Source organism: Natator depressus, chromosome 9 (genome assembly GCF_965152275.1).
Source record: "Natator depressus isolate rNatDep1 chromosome 9, rNatDep2.hap1, whole genome shotgun sequence".
In the NCBI taxonomy this organism is placed as follows: Eukaryota; Metazoa; Chordata; order Testudines; family Cheloniidae; genus Natator; species Natator depressus.
The window spans coordinates 80,702,175-80,723,827 of NC_134242.1; the positions used below are offsets into that span (position 1 = coordinate 80,702,175).

The following is a 21,653-nucleotide window of genomic DNA, read 5'->3' on the forward strand; positions in this document are numbered from 1 at the left end:
CCGTGGTTGGCCCATGCCAGCTGACTCAGGCTCACGGGACTCAGGCTAAGGGGCTGTTTAATCGCAGTGTAGACATTCGGGCTCAGGCTGGAGCCCGGGATCTAGGATCCTGTGAGGTAGGAGGGTCTCAGAGTTCAAGCTGCAGCCCAAGCCTGAACGTCGACACTGCAATTAAAGAACCTCTTATGCCGAGCCCAAATCAGCTGGCACAGGCCAGCCGCGGGTGTCTAACTGCAGTGTAGACATGTCCTAAGTGGGAAGGAAAACACCAAGGAGGGAGAGGAATACATGGGATGATGCACAGGAGTTTATTAGGAAGTTATGGGAAGAAAATTAATAATTTGGCCAGACAGCAGGAAAAAACTGCAAATGGGTTTGCTTTTCGACTGTTATCCAAGGGAACAGGTAGAAGCCCAAGTGTTTGAGATGCTTAAAACTAGAACAGGCAAAGCAATGGAGAATGAAAGGATAATTGGCCCCAGGATGGATGAAATATATGAGGTCTTTTCCCACCCCAGTTTCTATGATTCCAATTGTGTCATGACAAGGTGACTCAGCATAAATAAATAGAGCTTGATCCTTTTATATTGTAGCAGTCAAAAAAGCAGCAGCAGGATGTGAAGGTACAAGGGATACCATTCCTCGGGGGTCAGAGGTCTGCAGCTGGCTGGCACTGCACCTGAGAAAGAGCTGGAACTTCGGTAGCTGATCCTTACGAAGAGAGGGCAGCAGGAACTGGCGTGAGAACTGCCTCTACAAAGCTGAGGGGCATGGGGCTGTGCTCCCAATGGGCAGCTACTGGAGCTGCTGCAGAGAGGAATTGCTCCAGAAACCAAAAGGGCAGAGGGGAGACTGTGTGGAGGCTCTGAGGTAAGAGCCAGGAAAGTTTGGTTACTGAAGTTACTGGTGGGAGGGACACATCTGGGGAGGGGCCTGCACAGACTTTGAGAGAGGAGGATGCAAGGTTTTGATTTGTTTGTTAATGAGGCTTAAAATAAAACAGCTAATCCTGCTGGACACTGCTTCCCCGGGTTCCTCGAGAGAGCTCCGAGTTAAGCCATCCAGTGAATGGATTTAGCAAGAGTGAAGTCTGGGCTGATAGGAGGAGGGCGCTAAAAGATAGGTCCCAATCTTTTTGCAAAGCAGAAGGTGCTATTTGTGTATTATTCAGATACCATTCTGGCTAGGAATGTGCTGCATACACCCCACACGCCCCGTCACACATTCATACAAACAGGAAAGCTGGCCTTCCTCACTACTTTATTCAGTTTCTTTTTTCTTGGTCCTTAATGAGGGCAGTAGATGAATGGGCTCTGTTCAGAGCCTGTGCGGTTACAAGACAGCATGGGCAAGTATAAAATAGATATGGTTTTCCCATTCATTCACTGTTCCCTCGCTTTAACAGGCTGAGGAGTTCCTGAAAGGCCTGAAGTGAGTTGCTCTGTGTGTTTCATGACTCATCCTGCTCTACACCAACACATAACTTAATCCAGGTTTATTCCTTTAGGTGCCAATAATCACAATCTGAGCTGCTTGGTCAAATTAAGACGAGTGTCAAATTCCAGCTAGGTCTCTTTTAGATAACAAGCCAAATTCATCCCTGCTGCAACTCCAGCAAGGTCAATTCAGTTACATCAGGGGTGAATTTGGTCCTCTGTGGTTTATATCCTCACCTTGGGGAGATGAGCCTGGTTTGAGGATTATTTGTTCAGCATGAAACATTAATGGCACATGATTCCAATGTAAGGATCATGCCAGTGATGGTTGTAGTACACCTCACTTGCAAATTCACTGACCGTGAGCATGTGCGCAGATTGTGCTTTTAACTTGAAGAGATGTGCATCACTGTCAAGAGATGTCTAAGGAATTCCAATGGAAGACAAAGGCAGCAAAGAGCAGTATATTATTCTTGACACACTGGGCTAGATTCTCCTCTCACTTCCTGGACACCAGAGAGACACTAGTGTAACTCCACTGACTTCAATGGAGTTACTCCATATGCACATCAGAGAGGAGCAAAATCAGGCCTATTGACAACTCTGGGAAATCTTTGCAAAATGTTTCACTTCAACACAGCTCTGCTTAGGGAGCCTTCAACATAATTCAGCCATTGGTTAGTCTGATCCTCCAATTAATATGCTGGTCAAAATGCTAAGGACAAGAAGGTTTTTTTCATTTTAAAAAATGTCCTCTCTGTTTTGGGGGTTTTTTTTGCAAAATTGTTGACATTTTCAACTTTTTTGCAAAAAAAATAAAAATAAAAATGCCATGCCTTTGCTTTTATATTTTGATTCAAAATATTATCAAAACCATTATCTGAGTGGCTATCTAAATATCCCATTTACTCCAAAATGGGCTGAACAAAAAGTATCAATAATCATTTTGATACTATTTTTTCAATATTTCTATCAAAAATGGTGTGAAAAAAATGGTTCCACTTTGAACACTTAGAAATGAAACCAACTTTGACATTTCAAAACTTTTTGCAAAACTACTTTCTGCCTAATTCTGTTGATGTGATCCAAACCTCAACAATGCTACCACATTATTTTCCATAATAAAAGTGTTTGACTATGGAACACTTTGCTTTTAGGTTGTTGCTGCGATTCCAGATCAGGGTGGCAGTGACCACAGTCTAACTGTCACCTGAAGGCTATTTGATGACTGCAGAATGAGTTGGTATATCTCCTTGTGGACAAATGTCAATATTGCTAAAATGCCACCAGAACTGGAACCAATTGGCAACCTCATTGTTACTCTCAGCAGAGAGGCTGAGGACGGAATGAATATGGAAAGAGAGCTATATTTTAAAAGGGGTTCCTCTATTTAAGGGGTAAGGTGATATTATGTCTTTTTGCTCCCCATTCCATACCTTTTCTGTGGATACAGAGGACTTAAAACACTAGGGATGTTAATCCATCCATTTTTAACAGAAATAAACACACTCTTAAATCTCTTTCCAACCAGAAAGAACCCAAGAATGTGAAAACCATAGATAGCCCCAGACACACAAACCATAAACCTCTTAAAATCTTTATTTTCTTTTTATTACCACATGCATAAAGTGTCAACAGTCTGGGATTATGTTGTACAACATTTTTTAACAAATGTAGTTACAAGCAGTTTTCAAATCTTTACAGTTTTTCTCTGTAGATTGTACAGAAGAAAATTCATTTTGCAACCATATAGTTCATACCTTTCTTTGATAGCATCAAGAGAGGTAGAACTCACAACACTGGGAAAAATACACTTGCTTACATTCAGTAACTATGTACAGTAGATAGAGAGAAGCAGCAACACGTACTGAGCTATTGACTAAGTGCACATAGTTAAAAGACCCCCTTAGACAGTGAACATCTCTTTTATGTCAACTATATAATAATGCAAATCAGTAATCAAGACATATCTTGAAGCATGTGCAAACTCACAAGGTGGAGATAACTTTCTCCTGTTAGGTTTCAGAGTAACAGCCGTGTTAGTCTGTATTCGTAAAAAGAAAAAAGAAAAGGAGTACTTAACTGGTTAGTCTCTAAGGTGCCACAAGTACTCCTTTTCTTTTTTCTTTCTCCTGTTAATCACTTTTACCAAACGGAAATTCAGTTTTAAAAAAATAATACTTAAGTTTTAAAAAGTAAAAACCATTATGTGAGCCTACGAGACACCAACGTAATTGTGCTGGATCTCCCATTTTGCTCAGTCTATTGGATGTCCCAATAACGCAATGTATGCGGAAACAGTGTTCCAATTGTGTGGTTAAAGTTAGATGAGGCCTTCCTCACAGACTGGTCTGGTGTGTAATACGTCCCTTACTTGCTGCCATCCCATTGCTTTACTTGCCGATATCACACCCAGAACCACTCTTACGGAACAAAAGGGAAGCATCTTGCTTGTGATGGAAAATCTGCAGTCACATTTTATAATCAGCATGGCTACAACTCACACCTGCTCACTGAGCTTCCTCTGGCAAAGCTAAACAAACATGAAGGAACACATTGTGTACACGGATGCACAAGACATGGGAAGGGCAAAGAGAAGTCCCGCCCCCCCCCCCCCGGCCTTTGCACACCCTCACAGGGACCAGCCACAGTGGATGTCCTTATGCTCTGCCAAATATATTCTAGGTCAGTGGTTCTCAAAGCCGGTCCGCTGCTTGTTCAGGGAAAGCCCCTGGCAGGCCGGACCGGTTTGTTTACCTGCCGCGTCCACAGGTTCAGCCGATCACGGCTCCCACTGGCGCGGTTCGCTGCTCCAGGCCAATGGGGGCTGTGGGAAGCGGTGTGGGCCAAGGGATGTGCTGGCCGCCCTTCCCGCAGCCCCCATTGGCCTGGAGCGGTGAACTGCAATCGGCCGACCCTGCGGACGCGGCAGGTAAACAAACCAGCCCGGCCCACCAGGGGCTTTCCCTGAACAAGCAGCGGACCGGCTTTGAGAACCACTGTTCTAGACTCCCTGCCCCTCTCTTAGCTGCCAGGAGCTTGTCTCTCACAGGAGGTACAGGGCATGTGATGCTCCCAGTCCCAGGGTATGCTGAGGACTACAGGGGCTCCCTCTCTGGCAATGCAATTTTGCACAGCCCCCTTCTGCAGGGCCCAGCATACTAGGACAATTTAGCCCTTAGTAGTAGTTCTTAGAGGATAAAAGGGATTCTTGAATTATACTCCAGAGCCCAGTGGTCTGGAAATGCTCCCAGTTCTGCTATCTCTGGGTATGTGGCCAGGAGAGACACAGACCAGCTGGGAGATATGTCATTATCCACCATTCAGAGAAGTAGTTTAATAACTGACCTAGCGATCAAGCTACTGTAACTAAGGGGCCAGATCAGAGCTCTGTTTTCACGCAGCCCTGACTCAGGGAAAGCTCCCTCCGACGGCAGTTGAAGTTTGGCCCAAATGAGGACTGTGTATAAGTGTTAAATAATCATTCATGAAGAGCCAGTGATTGCAGATGTAAACGTGACCTTACAGTGTGAAACTAAGCCCCGTGCAAGTCATTCCCTGTAGCCCCAAGCACTCCACTCAGGAGCCAGTGCTCCCCCTGCAAGGGCTGGTGGCAGCTCAAACACCCCAGAGCAGCGCAGAGCAGGTTGGGGGAGAGGGGGATCGGAATGGGTGCCCCAGCAGGGCCAAGACAGAGGCCTGGTTAATAGGCTCTTGTTTGGGATTTGCCTCTCTGCACATACAGAACGGTACTGATCTGGGGCCTTTACCAGAGATTTTCCTTCTTTCCCAAAGTTTTGCAGTGTACCTGTAAGAAATACAGTCTCGCTCCCAGAGTTGGTGTATCCCTCCAAGTGTCCAGTCCTGGGGTGGCTCTTACTGATTTTTTATTCAGTCCCCGTTTGGTTTTACCAGAAGAATAAACAACACAGCCCCTCCCCAGGGGAGCTGATTAATCTCACTGATTGTTTAGTTACAGCTGTGCTAACAGGCCCAGCTGAGATCACAGCCCCGCTGTGCAAGGCATTGTACACGCATATAGTAAGAGATTGTCCCGTGAAGCAGAAGAGTTGATGGGCCCAATCCTGCCTGACTGTACTCACATCAGTAGTGCTTAGGCACACAAATAACCCGACTGAAGTCAATGGGCTTCCTTGTGAAAAGAAGGGTAGCAGCAGCCTCTAGTCCTATGGTCATCACCCCTTTGTTGCCATAGGTCACTGCATTATTCCTGTGACGTGTCAGTATTATGAGTCGTTATTAAGTGCTGTGGGTGGATATAGTTCTGCATGAACACCCATCTCACTGGAACAGTGATGTTTGGGAATGATGTCACCAGCACATGGGCGGAGCCAGGCCTGTATGTTGTCCCATGTACCATGTGTGTCACTAAGCAGCCAAGACACTGTAATAGAGTTTTCACTTTTTTTTTTTAAAGAAAAGCTTGCAGTTTGCCTTTAATCATTCTGATTTTGTTACCATAAAGCGCAATCCATTGATTAGTAATAATGAAAGAAATTGTTTGCACTGAGCAACATTTGTGAATGGATTCACTGGCTTGATTTGGGACCTGCATGTGTTGCGTAGAAATCCAGACTGATTTCATGGACTGAATTCTGGCTCATCTTGTGCATGGACACCTGCCAGAAAACCACTGCCCAAATCCATGCAAGTCACATGGTGGAAGATGGCAGCTTCAGTTCTGGCTCCCCTGGAAATACTGTCTGCAGACAGAAAGCTCCACAAGGCTGCTGAAAAAGGAATATTGGAGGATCATAACAGGGCATGGCGAAAGGACAGGGGGCACAGAACACATGCTTGTAAGCATATGCATATGTGGCTGCGCCAGCTGCACAATGGTCTCTATGCACAGTCCTCTCTGCAATTGATTCCCACCCCGAGATGGAAGAGTTTATGGGGAGGGCTTTGGGTTGGCCACAACCAGAAAAAAGGCTTAGAGCAATGCTATGTTCAGTGAACAGATGGAATCATGGCTGATATTGTGGTGTTGTAGTTTGTGAGGCACAGCTCTCTTTGTGTGGGGGAGAGCTGATGTTTCACTGACATCTGCAGTGCTGGTTCTTCCCCGCCCCCCCGAGACACCCCTTTCCTGGAAGCTGTACTGGAAGGAAAAGTTAAATCGTGGGGAAACAACCACTGGAAACAAAAATGAAAAGTTTACCACCTAGGTACAAATCTTAGTGCTTCTGAGGGCTGTGGTATAATCCTCACCAGCAAAGTGTGACTCTTACTGGCTGGACCATGAACTTTGGCTTATGAGTCTTGGTCCTCTTGTGTAAGCAGTAAGGGTTTATGCTAGTAAATAGAGAGAGTCCAGATTCAATCCCTGCAGCCAACCTGCATTACACTGGATTAACTCTGAATGGCTGGATTGAGGAGCAGTCAAAATAGAGCCCAAATGCCACATGTAGCCCTCCAGCTCTTCTAATGCAACACAGCACCCTACTCAGAACTGCAGACACCTTCATAGCAACGGGTGCTCTTCACAGCCCCAACAGGCCTCGGTGTAGCAGCCAACTGGCAGCCCCCAGCTTCTGTTTGTTCCTGTCATCACCCTGGCTTAACAGGGACAAAAGGAGACAGGCCCAGGGCACAGCAAAAATAACAGGAAGTCTCAGGCTGGCAAGCTGAGCTCAAGGTGGGTGATATGGGCCCAGTACTAGTGAGATAAATGGTAAAATTCCTATTTGCTTAAAGGGTCGCATGAAGAGCTCCTGTGTAGGCATAGCCAAAAGCAGAAAGTTAATCTAGACTGACTGTGTGGGTCTACCTTGGCTCTGTGTGTAGTTTCCCAGCCCGACCCACACTAGCTGAGAACCCTACAATGCTATGTGCATGGATGTCATTTCCTGGTCCTGCGTGTTACTGATGATTTCATATAACCATCCCTCCCCCCCGGCTCCTTGGAAATGTAATGTCAATTTCCATAAAAGGCACTTGTGTCAATAATGAATTTTGCTAATGCAGCATTTCCCAATGTCTTGCTAGAAAAAGAATATAAAACAAGAGTTCTAGCAGCCATATATAGCACAGTGAAACCTCTCAATACTGTGAATAAGCAGTGGGGAACAGTCTCATAGTATCGTCAAACTAGCACTATGTGAGTGTATCATTCCAAATTCTCCATGGGCATGTCAAGCTGCTTAAAAATGGAGAAAGGTTATTAACATGGGGAAGTCTAAAGCACTCCTAAAAAATCGTTTCAAGGAAAGGTTTTTAGCTACTTTAATATCCAATCAAAGCCAAATAAAGAGTTTGCATTGGTGATGAATCTGACCAGAATGGAATGAAAATCTTAAACGTCTCCATATGGAAATAACTACTGAAAAAAATCACTGAGTGCAATGATATTATTTGCAGTGACACTGAGGCTTTGTGCCAAAGATGCACGCACCAGCAAACACTCCCCACCCCAGCACTGAAATAACAAGAAACAGAAATGTAACCAAGTGCACATTGCCATGCTCCTGGGGAAAATATGAAGGGAGGCTGGATTTCACACCTGTGCAAAGGGAGGGCTCAACACCTATTGCCTCACTTAAACTCCAGTTTGTGGGATATAAGTGATTCCTTGGGCTGGGCTTCTGCACAGGAAAGAATTTCACCCACAGTGAGCGGAGTATGGATACTAAGCACATATTCTCCACTCCCGCCCTGGTGAGAGTCTCACAGAGATGGATAACTTCATAAAAATGCAGACATGATAAGAAAAAGGGATGGAAACTTTTACTCCGTATATTCCCTGCCACCCAAGCAGTCTGCTGTATCACACTGCGTTTAACAAAGGTGTCAAACATGTAGGCAGCTCATTGTCAGTTTCATTCTAGGTGGAGGAAGTGTGAGCCATATCATTTGCAAGTATGACCTTGAAAGCTTCACATTGTTTACCTGCCGTCATTTCATTGGATTCTCTCTCTCTGCTCCCCATTGGTTTTCTACAGTTTATATCAACCCTTGTTAGTAGTAACTGGTGCCAGCACTCTGTAGTTTTCTCCCCGTAGGCACTGAAATTGTCAGTTTCTGGGTCAAAAGTTACTAGGATGTGGAGGGAGCTGCCAAGACACTTTTTGAAGGAGCAGCAAAGAACATTTCAGTCTAGTTAAGCACAGATGGAATCCAGTAAGTCTCATTATTACAGCTCTCATCAACACGCTGCAATAACAGATCATTAATTTGTCCCCTTACACTACTTTATTCATGATTATATGACAAGGAAAGGATTTCAGTCACTTACATTCAGAAAAACTATCTTGAACCAATGACAGTGACCTTTCTGTCAGGCATTGCAGGTCTCATCCTGTCACCCAAAGCTCTAGGAAGTTTTGCCTGAGCAAGGGGGACACTTAATCTCTACATATTTATAATCACATCATTCTTTCTCTGTGGACAATTACTTACAATGGCCTGGTAATGAAATGGAATCCACCCCCTGTGCCTAAACGGAGCCCCATTGTCTTAACTGGGTTTCACAAGAGCTCAGGGGTCTGTTTGCCTGGATCTCATTACAAGATCTAGATGAAATTTACCCCTTTGAAGATGAGCCAGCACAAAATCTATGCTTGGATCTAAGTGCAGGAACTAGGTGAAATTCACAGTCTGTGCACCACTTCACTCTCAGTTCAGCCCTGTTTGAAGACACATGGGCCATAAGTGGGGCTCAGGAACTTGTGTGAATTTCACTCTTTTGGAACCTGCCTCTGAACATTCATTCATCCGGCTCTCACCCACTCCCAAAGCAGCAGCAGCAGCACAAAACTTTGGACAATCTCCTGGTCTTACATGAGTATTTTTCCACTTTGAAAAACAATATGTTAATTAAAAATATAGATGTTTTAAAAATCAGTAGTAAAACAATACAATGTAAAGTGCTCCTGAAATGCAATCACACCACTGTGAGAGCATAGGCGATAAAGTCAAGAGAAAGAGATGGGCTTCATTAAACGATTTTGCCCCCCTCGATATGCTGGGGGGAAGAGTAGAGTTTAATACTGCAGTGTTTCTCACTTCAGAACTTTGGCCCTTTGTGTAGCACCTTTCTTCTAAGAATCTCAAAGATTGATTGATTAATTAATCCTCATAACACTTCAGTCAGAGAGGTGAGCATCAGACCCATTTTCCAGATGGGTAAGCTGAGACACAGGGAAATGAGTTGCCTATAGCTACAATAGTATCCAGTGAATCAGTGGCAGAGCCACAATTAAAACCCCGGAATTCTGATGCCCAGTCATTCGCTGGAACAACCAGACCACATTCTGTAGAAGAAATCTTTATGCCCTCAGTTTTCACCCATGGTAACTTCATTGGGCTTAGTCAAAGTCAAATTTGTTTTTACTCCAGGTCTTTTATGAATAGTCTTGTGGAAAAAGTGTCTCTCTTTGTACCAAAAGTACCTAGCATGGATGTCAGGTATAGGCAAGCATGGATTACAGGCTAAAAAGTTACTGCTCATCAGCTTCAGTGGGAACTGAGACCGTTCAACCACGATAGGGCCTCCAGACAGTGAGGCATTTCCTAACACGGTGATGGACAGAATTTCTTCCTGAATCACATTTTTTTGTACTGTCTGCTCAACTCCCTCAATTCTTGCTTCCCCATTATTTATAGCCCAATTTCCAAGAGTGGCTACTCATTGGGAGTGCCCAGGTTTTGGATGGCCAACTTGAGAACATATTAGACTTGGTTTCCAGAGGTGCTGAGAGCTCACAACTCTAGCTGAAGGCAATGTGAGTTGCAGATCCTCAGTACTTCTGAAAATGAAGCTGAACAGTCTCAAACTGGGCACCCCGCCAAGAGCCACCCAAAATCAGCAGCCGCTTTTGAAAATGTAGCCTTGATCTAATACCGTGTGACTTATGGACGGTCTATGACGAACTTCCAAGTGGTCCACAGAAGTGCATCCTTTTCCCTATTAAAACACCTCCCACACTTCAAGCAGTAACATTTTCCACAGACTGCAGCCTTGTCCAGCACTGGTTTTGGGCTACCACTTTCCAACAAAAACCAATTTTTTTTTTAACCAACCAAGTTTAAAAAAAACTCTCCAAGCACCTCTGCTTCTCTGCAGCTGCTTCATGTCTTCCTTTCTCGGGTGTTTCTTTGGGGGGTAAAGTCAATCTTTATCACATTTCTGGAATACATTGAAACCAGAGAGGGGCAGCAAACACAAAGGAGGCCAGAAACAAACTGCAGTGCCACTGGGAGCGACTATGGTTGTAATCACCAAAGCGAGATATGGACCTAATAAATATAAAGTCTCATGCCTAGGGAAGGGAAATAAGAAGGAGAGATACAAAATGGGGGGACATGCAACAAAATTGCTACATTAGACAAGTGTATTTTCATCTTCTCTCTTTAATTCTGTCCTTCTAATAATTTCTCATGCAACTAACTGCCAAAAGTTTCCATAAGGAGGTTTAGTATCAGTTCTGGGAGGCCAGTTGTGGGGATGTACCCATGAGAGGGTGACCATCTTAAGGAAAGGTGCATTGTGTGGGAAAGGGTGAGAATCCACTAATCATTAGCACTTTACATCTTCAGAGCTCTGTGCAAACTCTGACTAATAGAGAAGAGATTAGACCAGCTAATGTGCCAGTTTTGCCTCCCAAGGACACTGTGGTGCGCTGCATTCCATCTGCCTGGCCATATTTTCTCCACATATTTCATGGAGTGATAGTTCATCCTCCCTTCCTTCCTGTGACACATCCTCCTCTGTCCTGGGTTCTCCAGTCAGAGCGTCCTACACCACAGAAGGAGACGATTAGGGAAGATCAAATCATCTCTCTTTTTGTTTACCTTGGAAGCATTTCTGAAATCTCAAGCTATTGGAGTCTTTAGGGCTTACTCAGGGAAAATAGCCCATTAAAACTAATAAACACTTTGCCTCAGCAAATGACTGCAGGATCAGTCACTTGGGCCAGGCTCAATCTGGAGAGGCAATCCTAGACAACGCACTGAAGGAAAATCAGACCTGGCTAAAGACCCTTCTGGATCTTAAATAAAGATATGAGGGGTCAGCTATATACGACTCTGACCTTGCCTGTAATGCCCAAGGAGAAACATTCCTTAAGGGCTCACTGAACACAACATGAATGTACAGACAGAATCCCAATCTCACCTCTTGATATACAGCCTTAATAGGAGACCCTGCGTACATTTAGTGCATCATGATCATTATTTATCAGGTCTAGAAACTATGGAGTGAAATCATGCAGCTAATTAGTCAGATTCAAAAGCTAAACATATCAGACTATGACAATCCTTGAATTTCCTTAGATATTAAATTGACATGTGATTTAAATTGTCATGTTCTGGATGCATGCACAACATATTAACGTTATTGACCATCCAAAACAATAGAGAGAGAGATCAAATCCTGGCCTGGTGTAATACATTATGTGTGTGTTTTATAGATTAAAAAAAAGCCAACTAGAAAGCATGTCTTTAATTGTACTGAACACAGGGTTTCTTCTCCACATTTATCTTACATTATCTGATGTACAAATTGTTCTTTTTCATTAAGGGTTATATATACTACACAGGTACCCCAATACGCTAAGCAGACAGTGCAAAGCATAGTAGTAGGGGTTAACCGTGCCAGTGGAGTTCATACATCGAGTGTGCCCCTGGGAGCTGTGAGGATGTGCCACTGAAACCCCCAACTAGGCATTTCTGAAAATTCTGTAGAGAAGCAGGCAAGCAGGATGTGCTTGTCCATGTAGTCAAACTGCTGACACACATTTCTGCAACCGAACAAGCAGACTTTAGCACTTCGGACCAGATTTTCAAAGGTAGTTACGTGCCTTGCTTGCTTAGGTGCTTTTGAAAGTCCCACTTGACATCTAGCTGCATCTTTAAGTGCCTGAATACCTTTGAAAATCTGGCCCTTGATTTTTATTGTCTTATCTTTGGCCATGTGTAAATATTCATATTGTTTGGCGGGGAAGATTAACCTATTATCTTTTGAGTCTATAACTAGCTCTACCTCTAATCCATTATTCCTAGCAGTGAGTATGATAATGAACACTCTTGGAAAGGAAATAATGTACCCAAGCAAGCAAGGCACCTAAATACCTTTGAAAATCTGGTCCCAAGTACTAAAACCCTTGAAGTATACTGTACTAGAATGTGATGGATGCTCTGTGTTAGTCTGTGCTGTGACTAACCTCTGACATCCTCTGGCCACATGTTTATTCTCAACTATGTCAGTGTCAACACTACCATCAAAAGTACATGAATTGTTTACTACATCAATAAGCTGTATACCCCTTACTGTCCATGCTCTATGATAGACAGTAAATCTAAACATCACCATCACCTGCATGTAGAATACTTCTTCTCAGCCAGGCATGATTCATGTATGGAATGATACCAAAAAGGGAAAAGCTAATGGTACCTGGTAAACTAGACCCCATTTTTAGTGCTGCTATACGGTGCTGGAACGGCAACTCTGGGGCCAGCTGCAGGGAGGTACCCATAAGTCTACAAAGTAGTGTTAGCACAAACACTCCCAACTTACCATCCATGTGTTGCAACCTTCACCTGGATAGACCCCTTCTAGGGGTGACAGGTTTGTTCAGGCTCCAGGGCCTAATCAATCAGTCTCACTATTGAGGCTCCCAGCTAGGCATGAGTGCCAGCTGTGATGGTGTTTGTGAAATGGACAGCTTCACCTCTACTTTGGGCTATGATGGATGAAAGACCAGCATGACTGCCTCATTCAGTGCAAAGCAAGAAAGACAAATAAAGGGAAAATATGTCTGGGAGCACAGATACCAGTTTTAAAAATACATAGTATTACTTCCCAGGGCGACACTTCTAGCACTTTAATAGATGCTGAGAAGCCTAAACTGCCAATCTCACCCTAAACCCCTGGCTCACTTGTGCTCTCTCTTTATTCAGGCACTAATGAGTAATTACAATGTAGTGGCAGGGTAATTAATGACACCACAAATAGCATCTACTTAGATGGTAAATTTATGAATGTGTAAATGATTGATCTTTTAAAGTGCAGTGCAGGTTATATGATCTCTACGTTAAACTGCAAGCTCCTCAGGACAGCGTCCTGTCCTTTTATTTTTGTCCATAAAGTGCCACGCTGACCTGTGATGCCATAAATAATAGTAACGGTAAATACAACCCTGCTGATTGGATCTAGTGACACAGGACCAGAGCCTCTACCATGCACAGAGCCTGAGAGCTCTGCATAGGAAAGTTCCTTAGGGTTGGAATGCCTCTCCTGGGACCACGGAATGGCAGGGGAGCTGATGCTGCCAGGCATAGGGGAGCCTCTGCAGTCACTGCAACACCAATACCAGGGGTTTTCTGGCATGTGGATCCACTGGCCACACCCTGAAAACTCCCCTCACAAACCTGCTGCAGGTAGCTTTGCTCTGCTAGGGCTGTACATTCATTAGCTTTGCAGTGCTTCTCTCTGCACAGTAGACTCTTGTTCTGTGCCATCGTGTCCAGGACCTTACTACAGTCCTGACCTGGGTCAGAAGGTTTGGTCCACATTAATCCATAGGAACAAGTAATTTCAAGAGAGAACAATCCAGTGCTGGTGGACATATGAACTAAGACAAGCCCCATGAGTCACTCATCTCTAATATCTATGGTTCTATCAGTGTGTAATTACATGGCACTTACCACTAAAGCCTAAGTAAAGTTATTACAGGCCTGATCCTGACGCCCTTATTCAGACAAGGTTCTCATTGACTTCAATGGGTGTGAGTAAGGACTGCAGGACCAGGCCCACAGTTGCACAACATTTATGCCCCAGTACCATGAAGTGTCACCTGTTCTGAGAAATTGCTAGCACATCACTCAAACGTAAAAGTATCAGTGTGCCGAAAATGCGGGGTGGGGGGGGGGAGCTTCTCTCAGCTAAAACAAGCAGCTACCGGTTACACTGTCAGGCAGCTTAAAAAAGAGCTAAAGATAGAAGATTTATGAGGTCAGAACTCTCTGGAGAATCCAAACTAAATATTATGTTTGGTCACCAAAAGCAAAGCCTTCAAGGGACAGGACATCTTCAAAAGTAGGAGCATTTGAGCAATATGATGGTAGCTCTTCCCCAGTTTACTGCATCACAGCAGTATTCTTCAAATCCTCAGTGGAAGGTTGGAAAATAAATAATCCCTTGTCCCTTGTAATGATCCTGTGAGAACCGCTAGGCTCAAGAGCCTGATCCAATTCTCACTGAAGTCAAGGGAAAAACAGGGTCTGATGTCTGGACCTGCCCTGTACTACATTTTCCATTCACTTCAACAGGAGTTGGATCAGACTTCAGTAACATAATTAGCCATGGAGAATAGACCTCATTTATGGAAGATCTACCTCTCTATCTCTGGGATACTCATCACCATAGTAACTAGTCATTTCCCAGGAAGATCTGCACAGACACATCCCTTGTGGACTCCATGGAGTAGATGCTTCAACTGATTCTCCATAGCAGGCTCAACATAATGTATTTATTTTTAACTGGCTACAGGATATCTCATGTGGTAAATAAACTGAATACAGTTTCCCCTGTATGCAATCTTTTATTTACTATTTTTAATCAATGTCCATAAATTGGCAGGCATGACAAGACTCCTAAAATGGAAATAGGAGCTCTCACTAGGTAGGTCCAGGTTGTTAAATGTTTGGCATAGTGTGATTGTGTGTTGTCAGTAAACTATCAGGCTCTCTTTTAACATGACACATTACACCTTAATGTATAGTGGAGTTTTGCTCAGCCTGCTTCTGATGTACTTGACAGAGAGGAGAAATTCAATCAGTTGTGACCTGGATTGTACTTTTTACTGGCTGCCAAGCTAGATAAAATATTTAAATATTCACTTTTATATCACCCCATCTGGGGATTGAATGTTTCTGGTTGTATAACGTAGCCTGGCCTACTTTTAGCAGTGTATATGGAAACAGGCACACATATACAAAATATTTAAAACTAGGAGTTTATGGGCCCTATTCTCAGCTGGTGTAAATTATTATAGTACCGTTGACTTAAATGGAGATACATCAGTATTCACCAGTTGAGGATCTGGGCCTATATACATTTGATTTGATACATAACGTAGGACTTGAGCCAAAAATATATTAATTCTGCCTAACAAAACTATATAAGGACCAATCCACTGAGGCGCTGAGCCCCTCAAGTCAATGGCAAATGAGGATGCTCACCCCCTTTGTAGGATCAGGCCCATAGAAAACATGTATGGTCCGATGGAGTAACTCAGTGTTGCTCCACAGAAGTCAGGTGAACTGCGCCAGTTTATGGGGATCTGGCCCATAAACTCTTAGTGAGCTGTGATTCTCCTGCTTTGCTTGCAGAACTTTGTGGAGGGAATGTGCTTATGTCTGAGGGGGAGTGATGGTTCTAGACAGAGCTGCAGCAAAAGGGCAGCAACATGTGCTCTGAATCAGGTGGTATTTATGAGGGAGAGGAGGGGAGCATACGGCACAAGCATGTAAATAGATATGGAAGGAAAAGCAAGTCCACTCGACTGCTGTGAGAGGGTTCACGGTGGCATTTTGTCTCTGCAAACAGCACAAGTGCGCACCTACACGCATGCACCAAGTAGATATAGCTTTAAAAGCGTCTCTGATAAACACCCCGCCATCCAAAAGACTTTGTCCCTTAGGCTGCTGTGCAACAACAATGTGGCCAAATGGACTTTCGGAAAGATGGCTGGCGTGACCCCAGAAAGAACAAAACACTCCAAAGCTGTGTGCTAGGAAATATACTACAGGATCAGCCCTGGCATGGGCCTGATCAATCTTACTACAGCTACTCCTCAGTGGATTGCTTAGCACAACACATAATGCAGCTACAGCTATAAACACAAAAGAGAGGGGCCAATGGTGGCCAGTGGTGCTCCAGCAATGGACTGGAGTTGTTAAGGAGACGGAACAGGCTGGGGATCAATCCCCCTAGTGCAAGAGCAATACAGGGCCAAAGTAAGCAGCCAATACACTTCCCTCCTCAATCGCAGCACATAAGGGCCCCTTTCTACTCTGGCCATCGCATGCCAGTGTAGGAAGAGGTGTCCCCATATCACTCACTATCGTGGGCTGTCGCGCAGCCTACAGACAGCCACGGGGATGGTGCTGTAAGTGAGAGTAGCCCCTCTTCGAGTTCACACCAGGAGCTGTTTCAGCTCCCATAGCAGGCCAGAATCTGGGCAGTGCAATGCTGACATAAAGCCATGTGCTCCTGGGCTGTGACCTGTGGGCTATGCCTCTGTCTCCATGTCTGTCTGTCCCCACAGTTCCTAACCAAGATATGTCTTCCTATGTACAGCTTTGAGGGCTAATCTTGCTTCTTCTGAAACTACCAGGGGTTTTGCCACTGACATCAAAGGGAGCAGAATCATAGAGTCATAGAAGTGTAGGACTGGAAGGGACCTCGAGAGGTGATCTAGTCAGGGCTGGCTCTAGGTTTTTTGCCACCCCGAGCAAAAAATTTGCCACCCCAAGCTCCGAGAGCGCAACTGCCCAAGCAAAAAAAATAAATAAATAAAGGGTGGCCAGAATGCCGCCCCTGGAATTGTGCCGCCCCAAACACGTGCTTGCTTTGATGGTGCCTAGAGCCCATCTAGTCCAGTCCCCTGCGCTCAAAGCAGGGCTATGTAATAACTAAACCACTCCTGACAGGTGTCTGTATAACCTGTTTTAAAAGCCTCCAATGATGGAGATTCCACAACCTCCTAGGCAATTTGTTCCAGTGTTTAACTACCTGACAGGAAGCTTTTCCTATAATGTCCAACCTAAACTACCTTTGCTGCTTAAGCCCATTGCTTCTTGTCCTATCCTCAGAAGTTAATGAGAACAATTTTTCTCCCTCCTCCTTGTAACAACCTTTTATGTATTTGAAAAGTGTTATCATGTCCCCTTTCAGTCTTCTCTCCTCCAGACTAAACAAACCCAATTTTTTCAAACTTCCCTCATAGGTCATGTTTTTCAGACCTTTCATCATTTTTGTTGCTCTTCTCTGGCCTTTCTCCAGTTTGTTCATATCTTTCCTGAAATGTGGTGCCCAGAACTGGACACAATACTCCAGTTGAAGCCTAATCAGCACGGAGTAAAGCGGAAGAATTACTTCTCATGTCTTGCTTACAACACTCCTGCTAATACATCCCAGAATGATGTTTGCTTTTTGTGCAACAGTGTGAAACTGTTGACTCATATTTAGCTTGTGATGCACTATAATCCCCAGATCCCTTCCTGCAGTACTCCTTCCTAGGCAGTCATTTCCCAGTTGGTCCAGATCATTATGAATTTTAATCCTATCCCCCAGGCCACTTTATGCCTGAAAGCAGGTGTGGCGGTTTGGAGAGAGGCCCCAGCTTTGGTTTGTTATGATGTCTTATGAAAGGCCATGTCAACAATGCTGGAGAAAATGATCAACTAACATCTTGGGTTGTGCAAATGATAACAAACCCATTGCAGAGCCAAGTCCCATCCTCTAGTTCAGGCCAGGCTCCCATGAACTAGTGAGTTTTGCCTGAGTAAACTGGGCAAAGTCTGGCCCTGTCACAGTTAGGCGCCAATCTGTGGTGGGCAAGACTGTGCACCTGATTCTGATGTCATACGCCAGAGTAAATCAGGAGTAACTCCCTGAAGTTAATGGAGCTACACAGGTATGAAACCAGTGAAAGTAGAGCAGAGCCAGGCTCTGTGGCTTTAAGACACAGCTCATATTTGCAAAGGTGAGAAGGGTAGTGGGCTGCGCTCTGGAGGCCATTCCCTCAGGCACTGTGCCTACAATGCCTCACCTAACACCAATATCCTTCTCTGCATTAGAGTCCCCTGACCTTGCACATCCAGCTTGCAAGGGCAGGGACTGTGCCGAGGCCCCACACAAGGTCATAACGGGAAGTCTCCTTGCAGCCTTTTCCCTTCCTGAGGTGCCATGTAGCCCTCAAGTCAAAATCCCCCTTCCTCTGCACTCACACACAACAGGGCCAATGTTCAGGGGCTGTTACCAATCCCATCACTGCTTTATCACAGCCATGTGGGCCAGCTGATATAAACCTATGATCAGTACCAAAGGTAAAGGCAATTACTAAATCTCGTTAGCATTCACTTTATGTCTGAATATATTATGTTTTTAATCTTACACATCAAGCCCATCAGTCTGGGATTTCTCTTCATTTGTGGGTCACATCAAAATCATGCATATATTAACAACACTATATAATAAATACTTATGTGGTTTTGTATATGTTATTTTTAACGTACAAGGCTTTTCCTGATCTTGCAGCAGGGGTCTAATCCTACTCGCCTCACTGAGGAAAGTAGCATCATTGACTTCAGTGGTGCTACTTGCCTGAGTAAAGAGATCAGGGTTTGGCTTGCAGCTTCCTACCTCTGTATTTTCCATTTCTCAGGGAGGGGGTTGCCTGGTAGTTCTTAACAGAGACAAGATGATGGTAGGAGCAAGAGCCTTTGGTGTAACTACTGCATACCAGGAATTCCCAGCTCAACAACACGGCACCAGCTCTTTCTATATGTGTTTAACATTCCCATTGCCCCAGGAGCTGCAGCCGAGCTGTTGGGTCCTCTGTTAATGCCACTGAGAATCTGTGTTGCATCCTGCTGGGTTGTTGTCTTGTTTTCTTTTTCCTTTCCTGTTGCTGGTCTGACATATGCCGTCTAGCTGCAGTTTTTCAGGAACTATTGCTGCTTGGTTAGAATAGCGAACCCCCTCGCCCCCGCTCCCTGCAAAGCGGGCTGGCTCAATAGCAGCATTCTCTAGTAGATAAGGGTGAATGGTGGCACTAGCCAAATGGGATCCTATTCGAAGTGACACTTGTGGGCTCCAGCCAACGTTTTCCCTGCCCTTCACTAGGTCTTCCTGCCGGCAGGCACCCCAGGCATTCTCACTCCGGCTAACCACTAGCTGCCTGAATCCTTCCCTTGGCTTTTTTCAGTCACCTGCATGGACAAAGAAGCCAGAGGGTGGAGCCAAAGTATAAGTTTCCTGTTACCGGGAGGGAAATAAGGGAATCCAGTTTCATTCACCACCCATGAGTCAGACAAGACTGTGGATGGGGAAGTGGAAATGGTGCATGTGCTGGTGTGTGCGTGTGTGTCCCTGGAACACTGGGGCCCTATTTGACCATATCATACAGACTCAAGGGTGATACTGGCCAGTTATCTATTGGTCAGAATCCATTTCCTGTTCACTTGTAGTTTTCAGAACTGACTGTGGGTTTTCAATATTTCCCATAGGATCCCTTTGGATTCTCAGGGCTTCTCCCTTAGCATGCATGAAAATGCTTTTATGAATCACTGTCCATTTGGATTAATAAACAAAATACTATTCACTGGTGTTTTCAGCATCTTAATTCAGGGCCCGATCCTGCCAATCTTACTCATTATCCCCCAGTTCAGAGTCATTGTCAGGTTTGCTGTACTCCACCCCGACCCAGTACCACTGCTCATGGAGTACAGTACTATTCAGCCTGAGTAAAAGTGGAAGAATTGTTCCCGCAATAACTATTTCGGGAATAAGATTGAATTCGCCTCAATTGTACAAGGAGATTCTCAGATACTAGAAACTGAAAATCAAAATTCAACCCAAAGGGACAAATATTGCTCCCTACTAACTCCAGTGGGGTTGCTTTGGTGCAGCTGAGAGTTATATTTAGTCTGGTTAATTTTATTTCAAATAATAATAAGGTGATACAACAATAGCACAGCACTGTCAGCCAGTTATTTCTAGGCCTTCAGAATCTTTCTTAGACAACTTAAATCTATTGCAAGGTTCTTTTCTCTTTAAGCTGACTTTATTCCTTTCTACTCAGTAATGAGTGCTTTGTTTCTTGGCTGATGGCAAGAGAAGTGCAGGTTTACACTAAACTTTCCTTTCATGCTCTTCTCCAGGGAATCTGAGTTCAGAGAGGGAAATATAACCATGCCACAAACATCTGTGCCACCCCAGGATGTGCTCTTAAAAGTGAAACTGGGAGACAGCAGAGAACTCTCCTTTCTGACTGTCAGAACGCAAAGCTAACGATATTACTTTAAAGGGAAAACAGACTCTTTCTGCATGTAACTTTCAGGGCAACGAACAGAGCTTTTCCCTGGTTCATATGGTCCAAATCCCAACAATTTTAAAAATCTGCAGAAAATACAAACAAGTGAATTGTGATCTCTAGACACCTAAGACCATGTGGCTGTATTTGCTATGGGAACAGGATGCTTTTTCAGGAGCTTTTCATTATAAAATTAACATCTGGCCAAATAAGCAGTGCTGTTTCTGCAGTTTTGTTTCTCTAAAAACACATGCATGGGGCCAGCTTGTGATTGCCACCACCCTGGTGTAAATCCAGAGTAACTCCATTGATCCTCACCTCATTGTGTTCTCAGCATTATTAAAGTGTCATAGTCACACCTGGCGAGATTCTGGGCCTATGGCTGTTATTACTGCTTTTAAAGCATGTCCCACCAATGCACACTCTCCACTGACAACACTGCCATCATTTTTTCAACAATGCAACATGGTGTAAAAGCAAAGCTCCTGAATAAGCCACACTAACTGCTGACGGCGGTCAGCATTCGCTTTCAGGGAAGCCCAGCCATACACACCTTCTTGTGGAGAAGCAGGGAGGGGGGAGTACACTCCAACACAGCATTCTGAGCTCTCTTAATCTGACCACTCATTGTCGTCCAGCTCCGAGTCATCGTCGGATTCGCTGTACTCCACTGCAATCCTGCGGGACAGGATAGTGGCTACATCATTGCCAACTGGCTCCTTCTTCGCCTCCTGCTCCCACTGTTCCTGGACTTTCCGGAGTTGAATTCCTGCAGTAGAGAGGAAGGAAAATCTCCAAGGTCAGCAAGAGCAGCTTACTCCCATTGTCTATATAAGCATGTGTGATGGCCACCCAAAGAGTGAACCAGGGACCTTCAGAACTAAAAGCATTGGCTGCTGTAGCTTGAACTACTGCTCCCTAGCTGGTGCTGTAGCTGACTCATCTCCTCTATGGATCTGGCAAAGAGGAGGACCTGTAAAAATCCCCCTGCCTGCCCACCAGTGGGCTCCACGGGGCTCCACAGCCACAGCGTGCCTGCCTGCCTCCCTCCCTACTGTTCAACCCAGCGTTGTTCGCAGAAATGAAGAAGGAAAAGGCATGTTAGATCATGCTGTCCACCGCTTTCTCCATGGTGCCTAATGCAAGCTTGTTCCCT

General features: G+C 44.6%; 1 protein-coding gene across 2 annotated transcripts in view; it reads right to left on the reverse strand.

Moving 5' to 3' along the window:
• LOC141993118 (actin-binding protein WASF3-like) overlaps positions 1 to 21,653 on the reverse strand; it is an 80,598-nt gene that overhangs the window by 13,927 nt on the left and 45,018 nt on the right. Inside the window, exons 9-10 of one of the 2 annotated variants that reach the window (XM_074962433.1) lie at positions 21,051 to 21,266; positions 4,372 to 6,187 (exon numbers count right to left, since the gene is read on the reverse strand). In XM_074962433.1, coding sequence (XP_074818534.1) covers positions 21,109 to 21,266 — 158 coding nt within the window. In that variant the 3' untranslated portion in view covers positions 4,372 to 6,187; positions 21,051 to 21,108. Of the gene's footprint in view, positions 1 to 4,371; positions 6,188 to 21,050; positions 21,267 to 21,653 lie in introns of those variants that run through there. The other variant, XM_074962434.1, reaches the window with a different exon arrangement.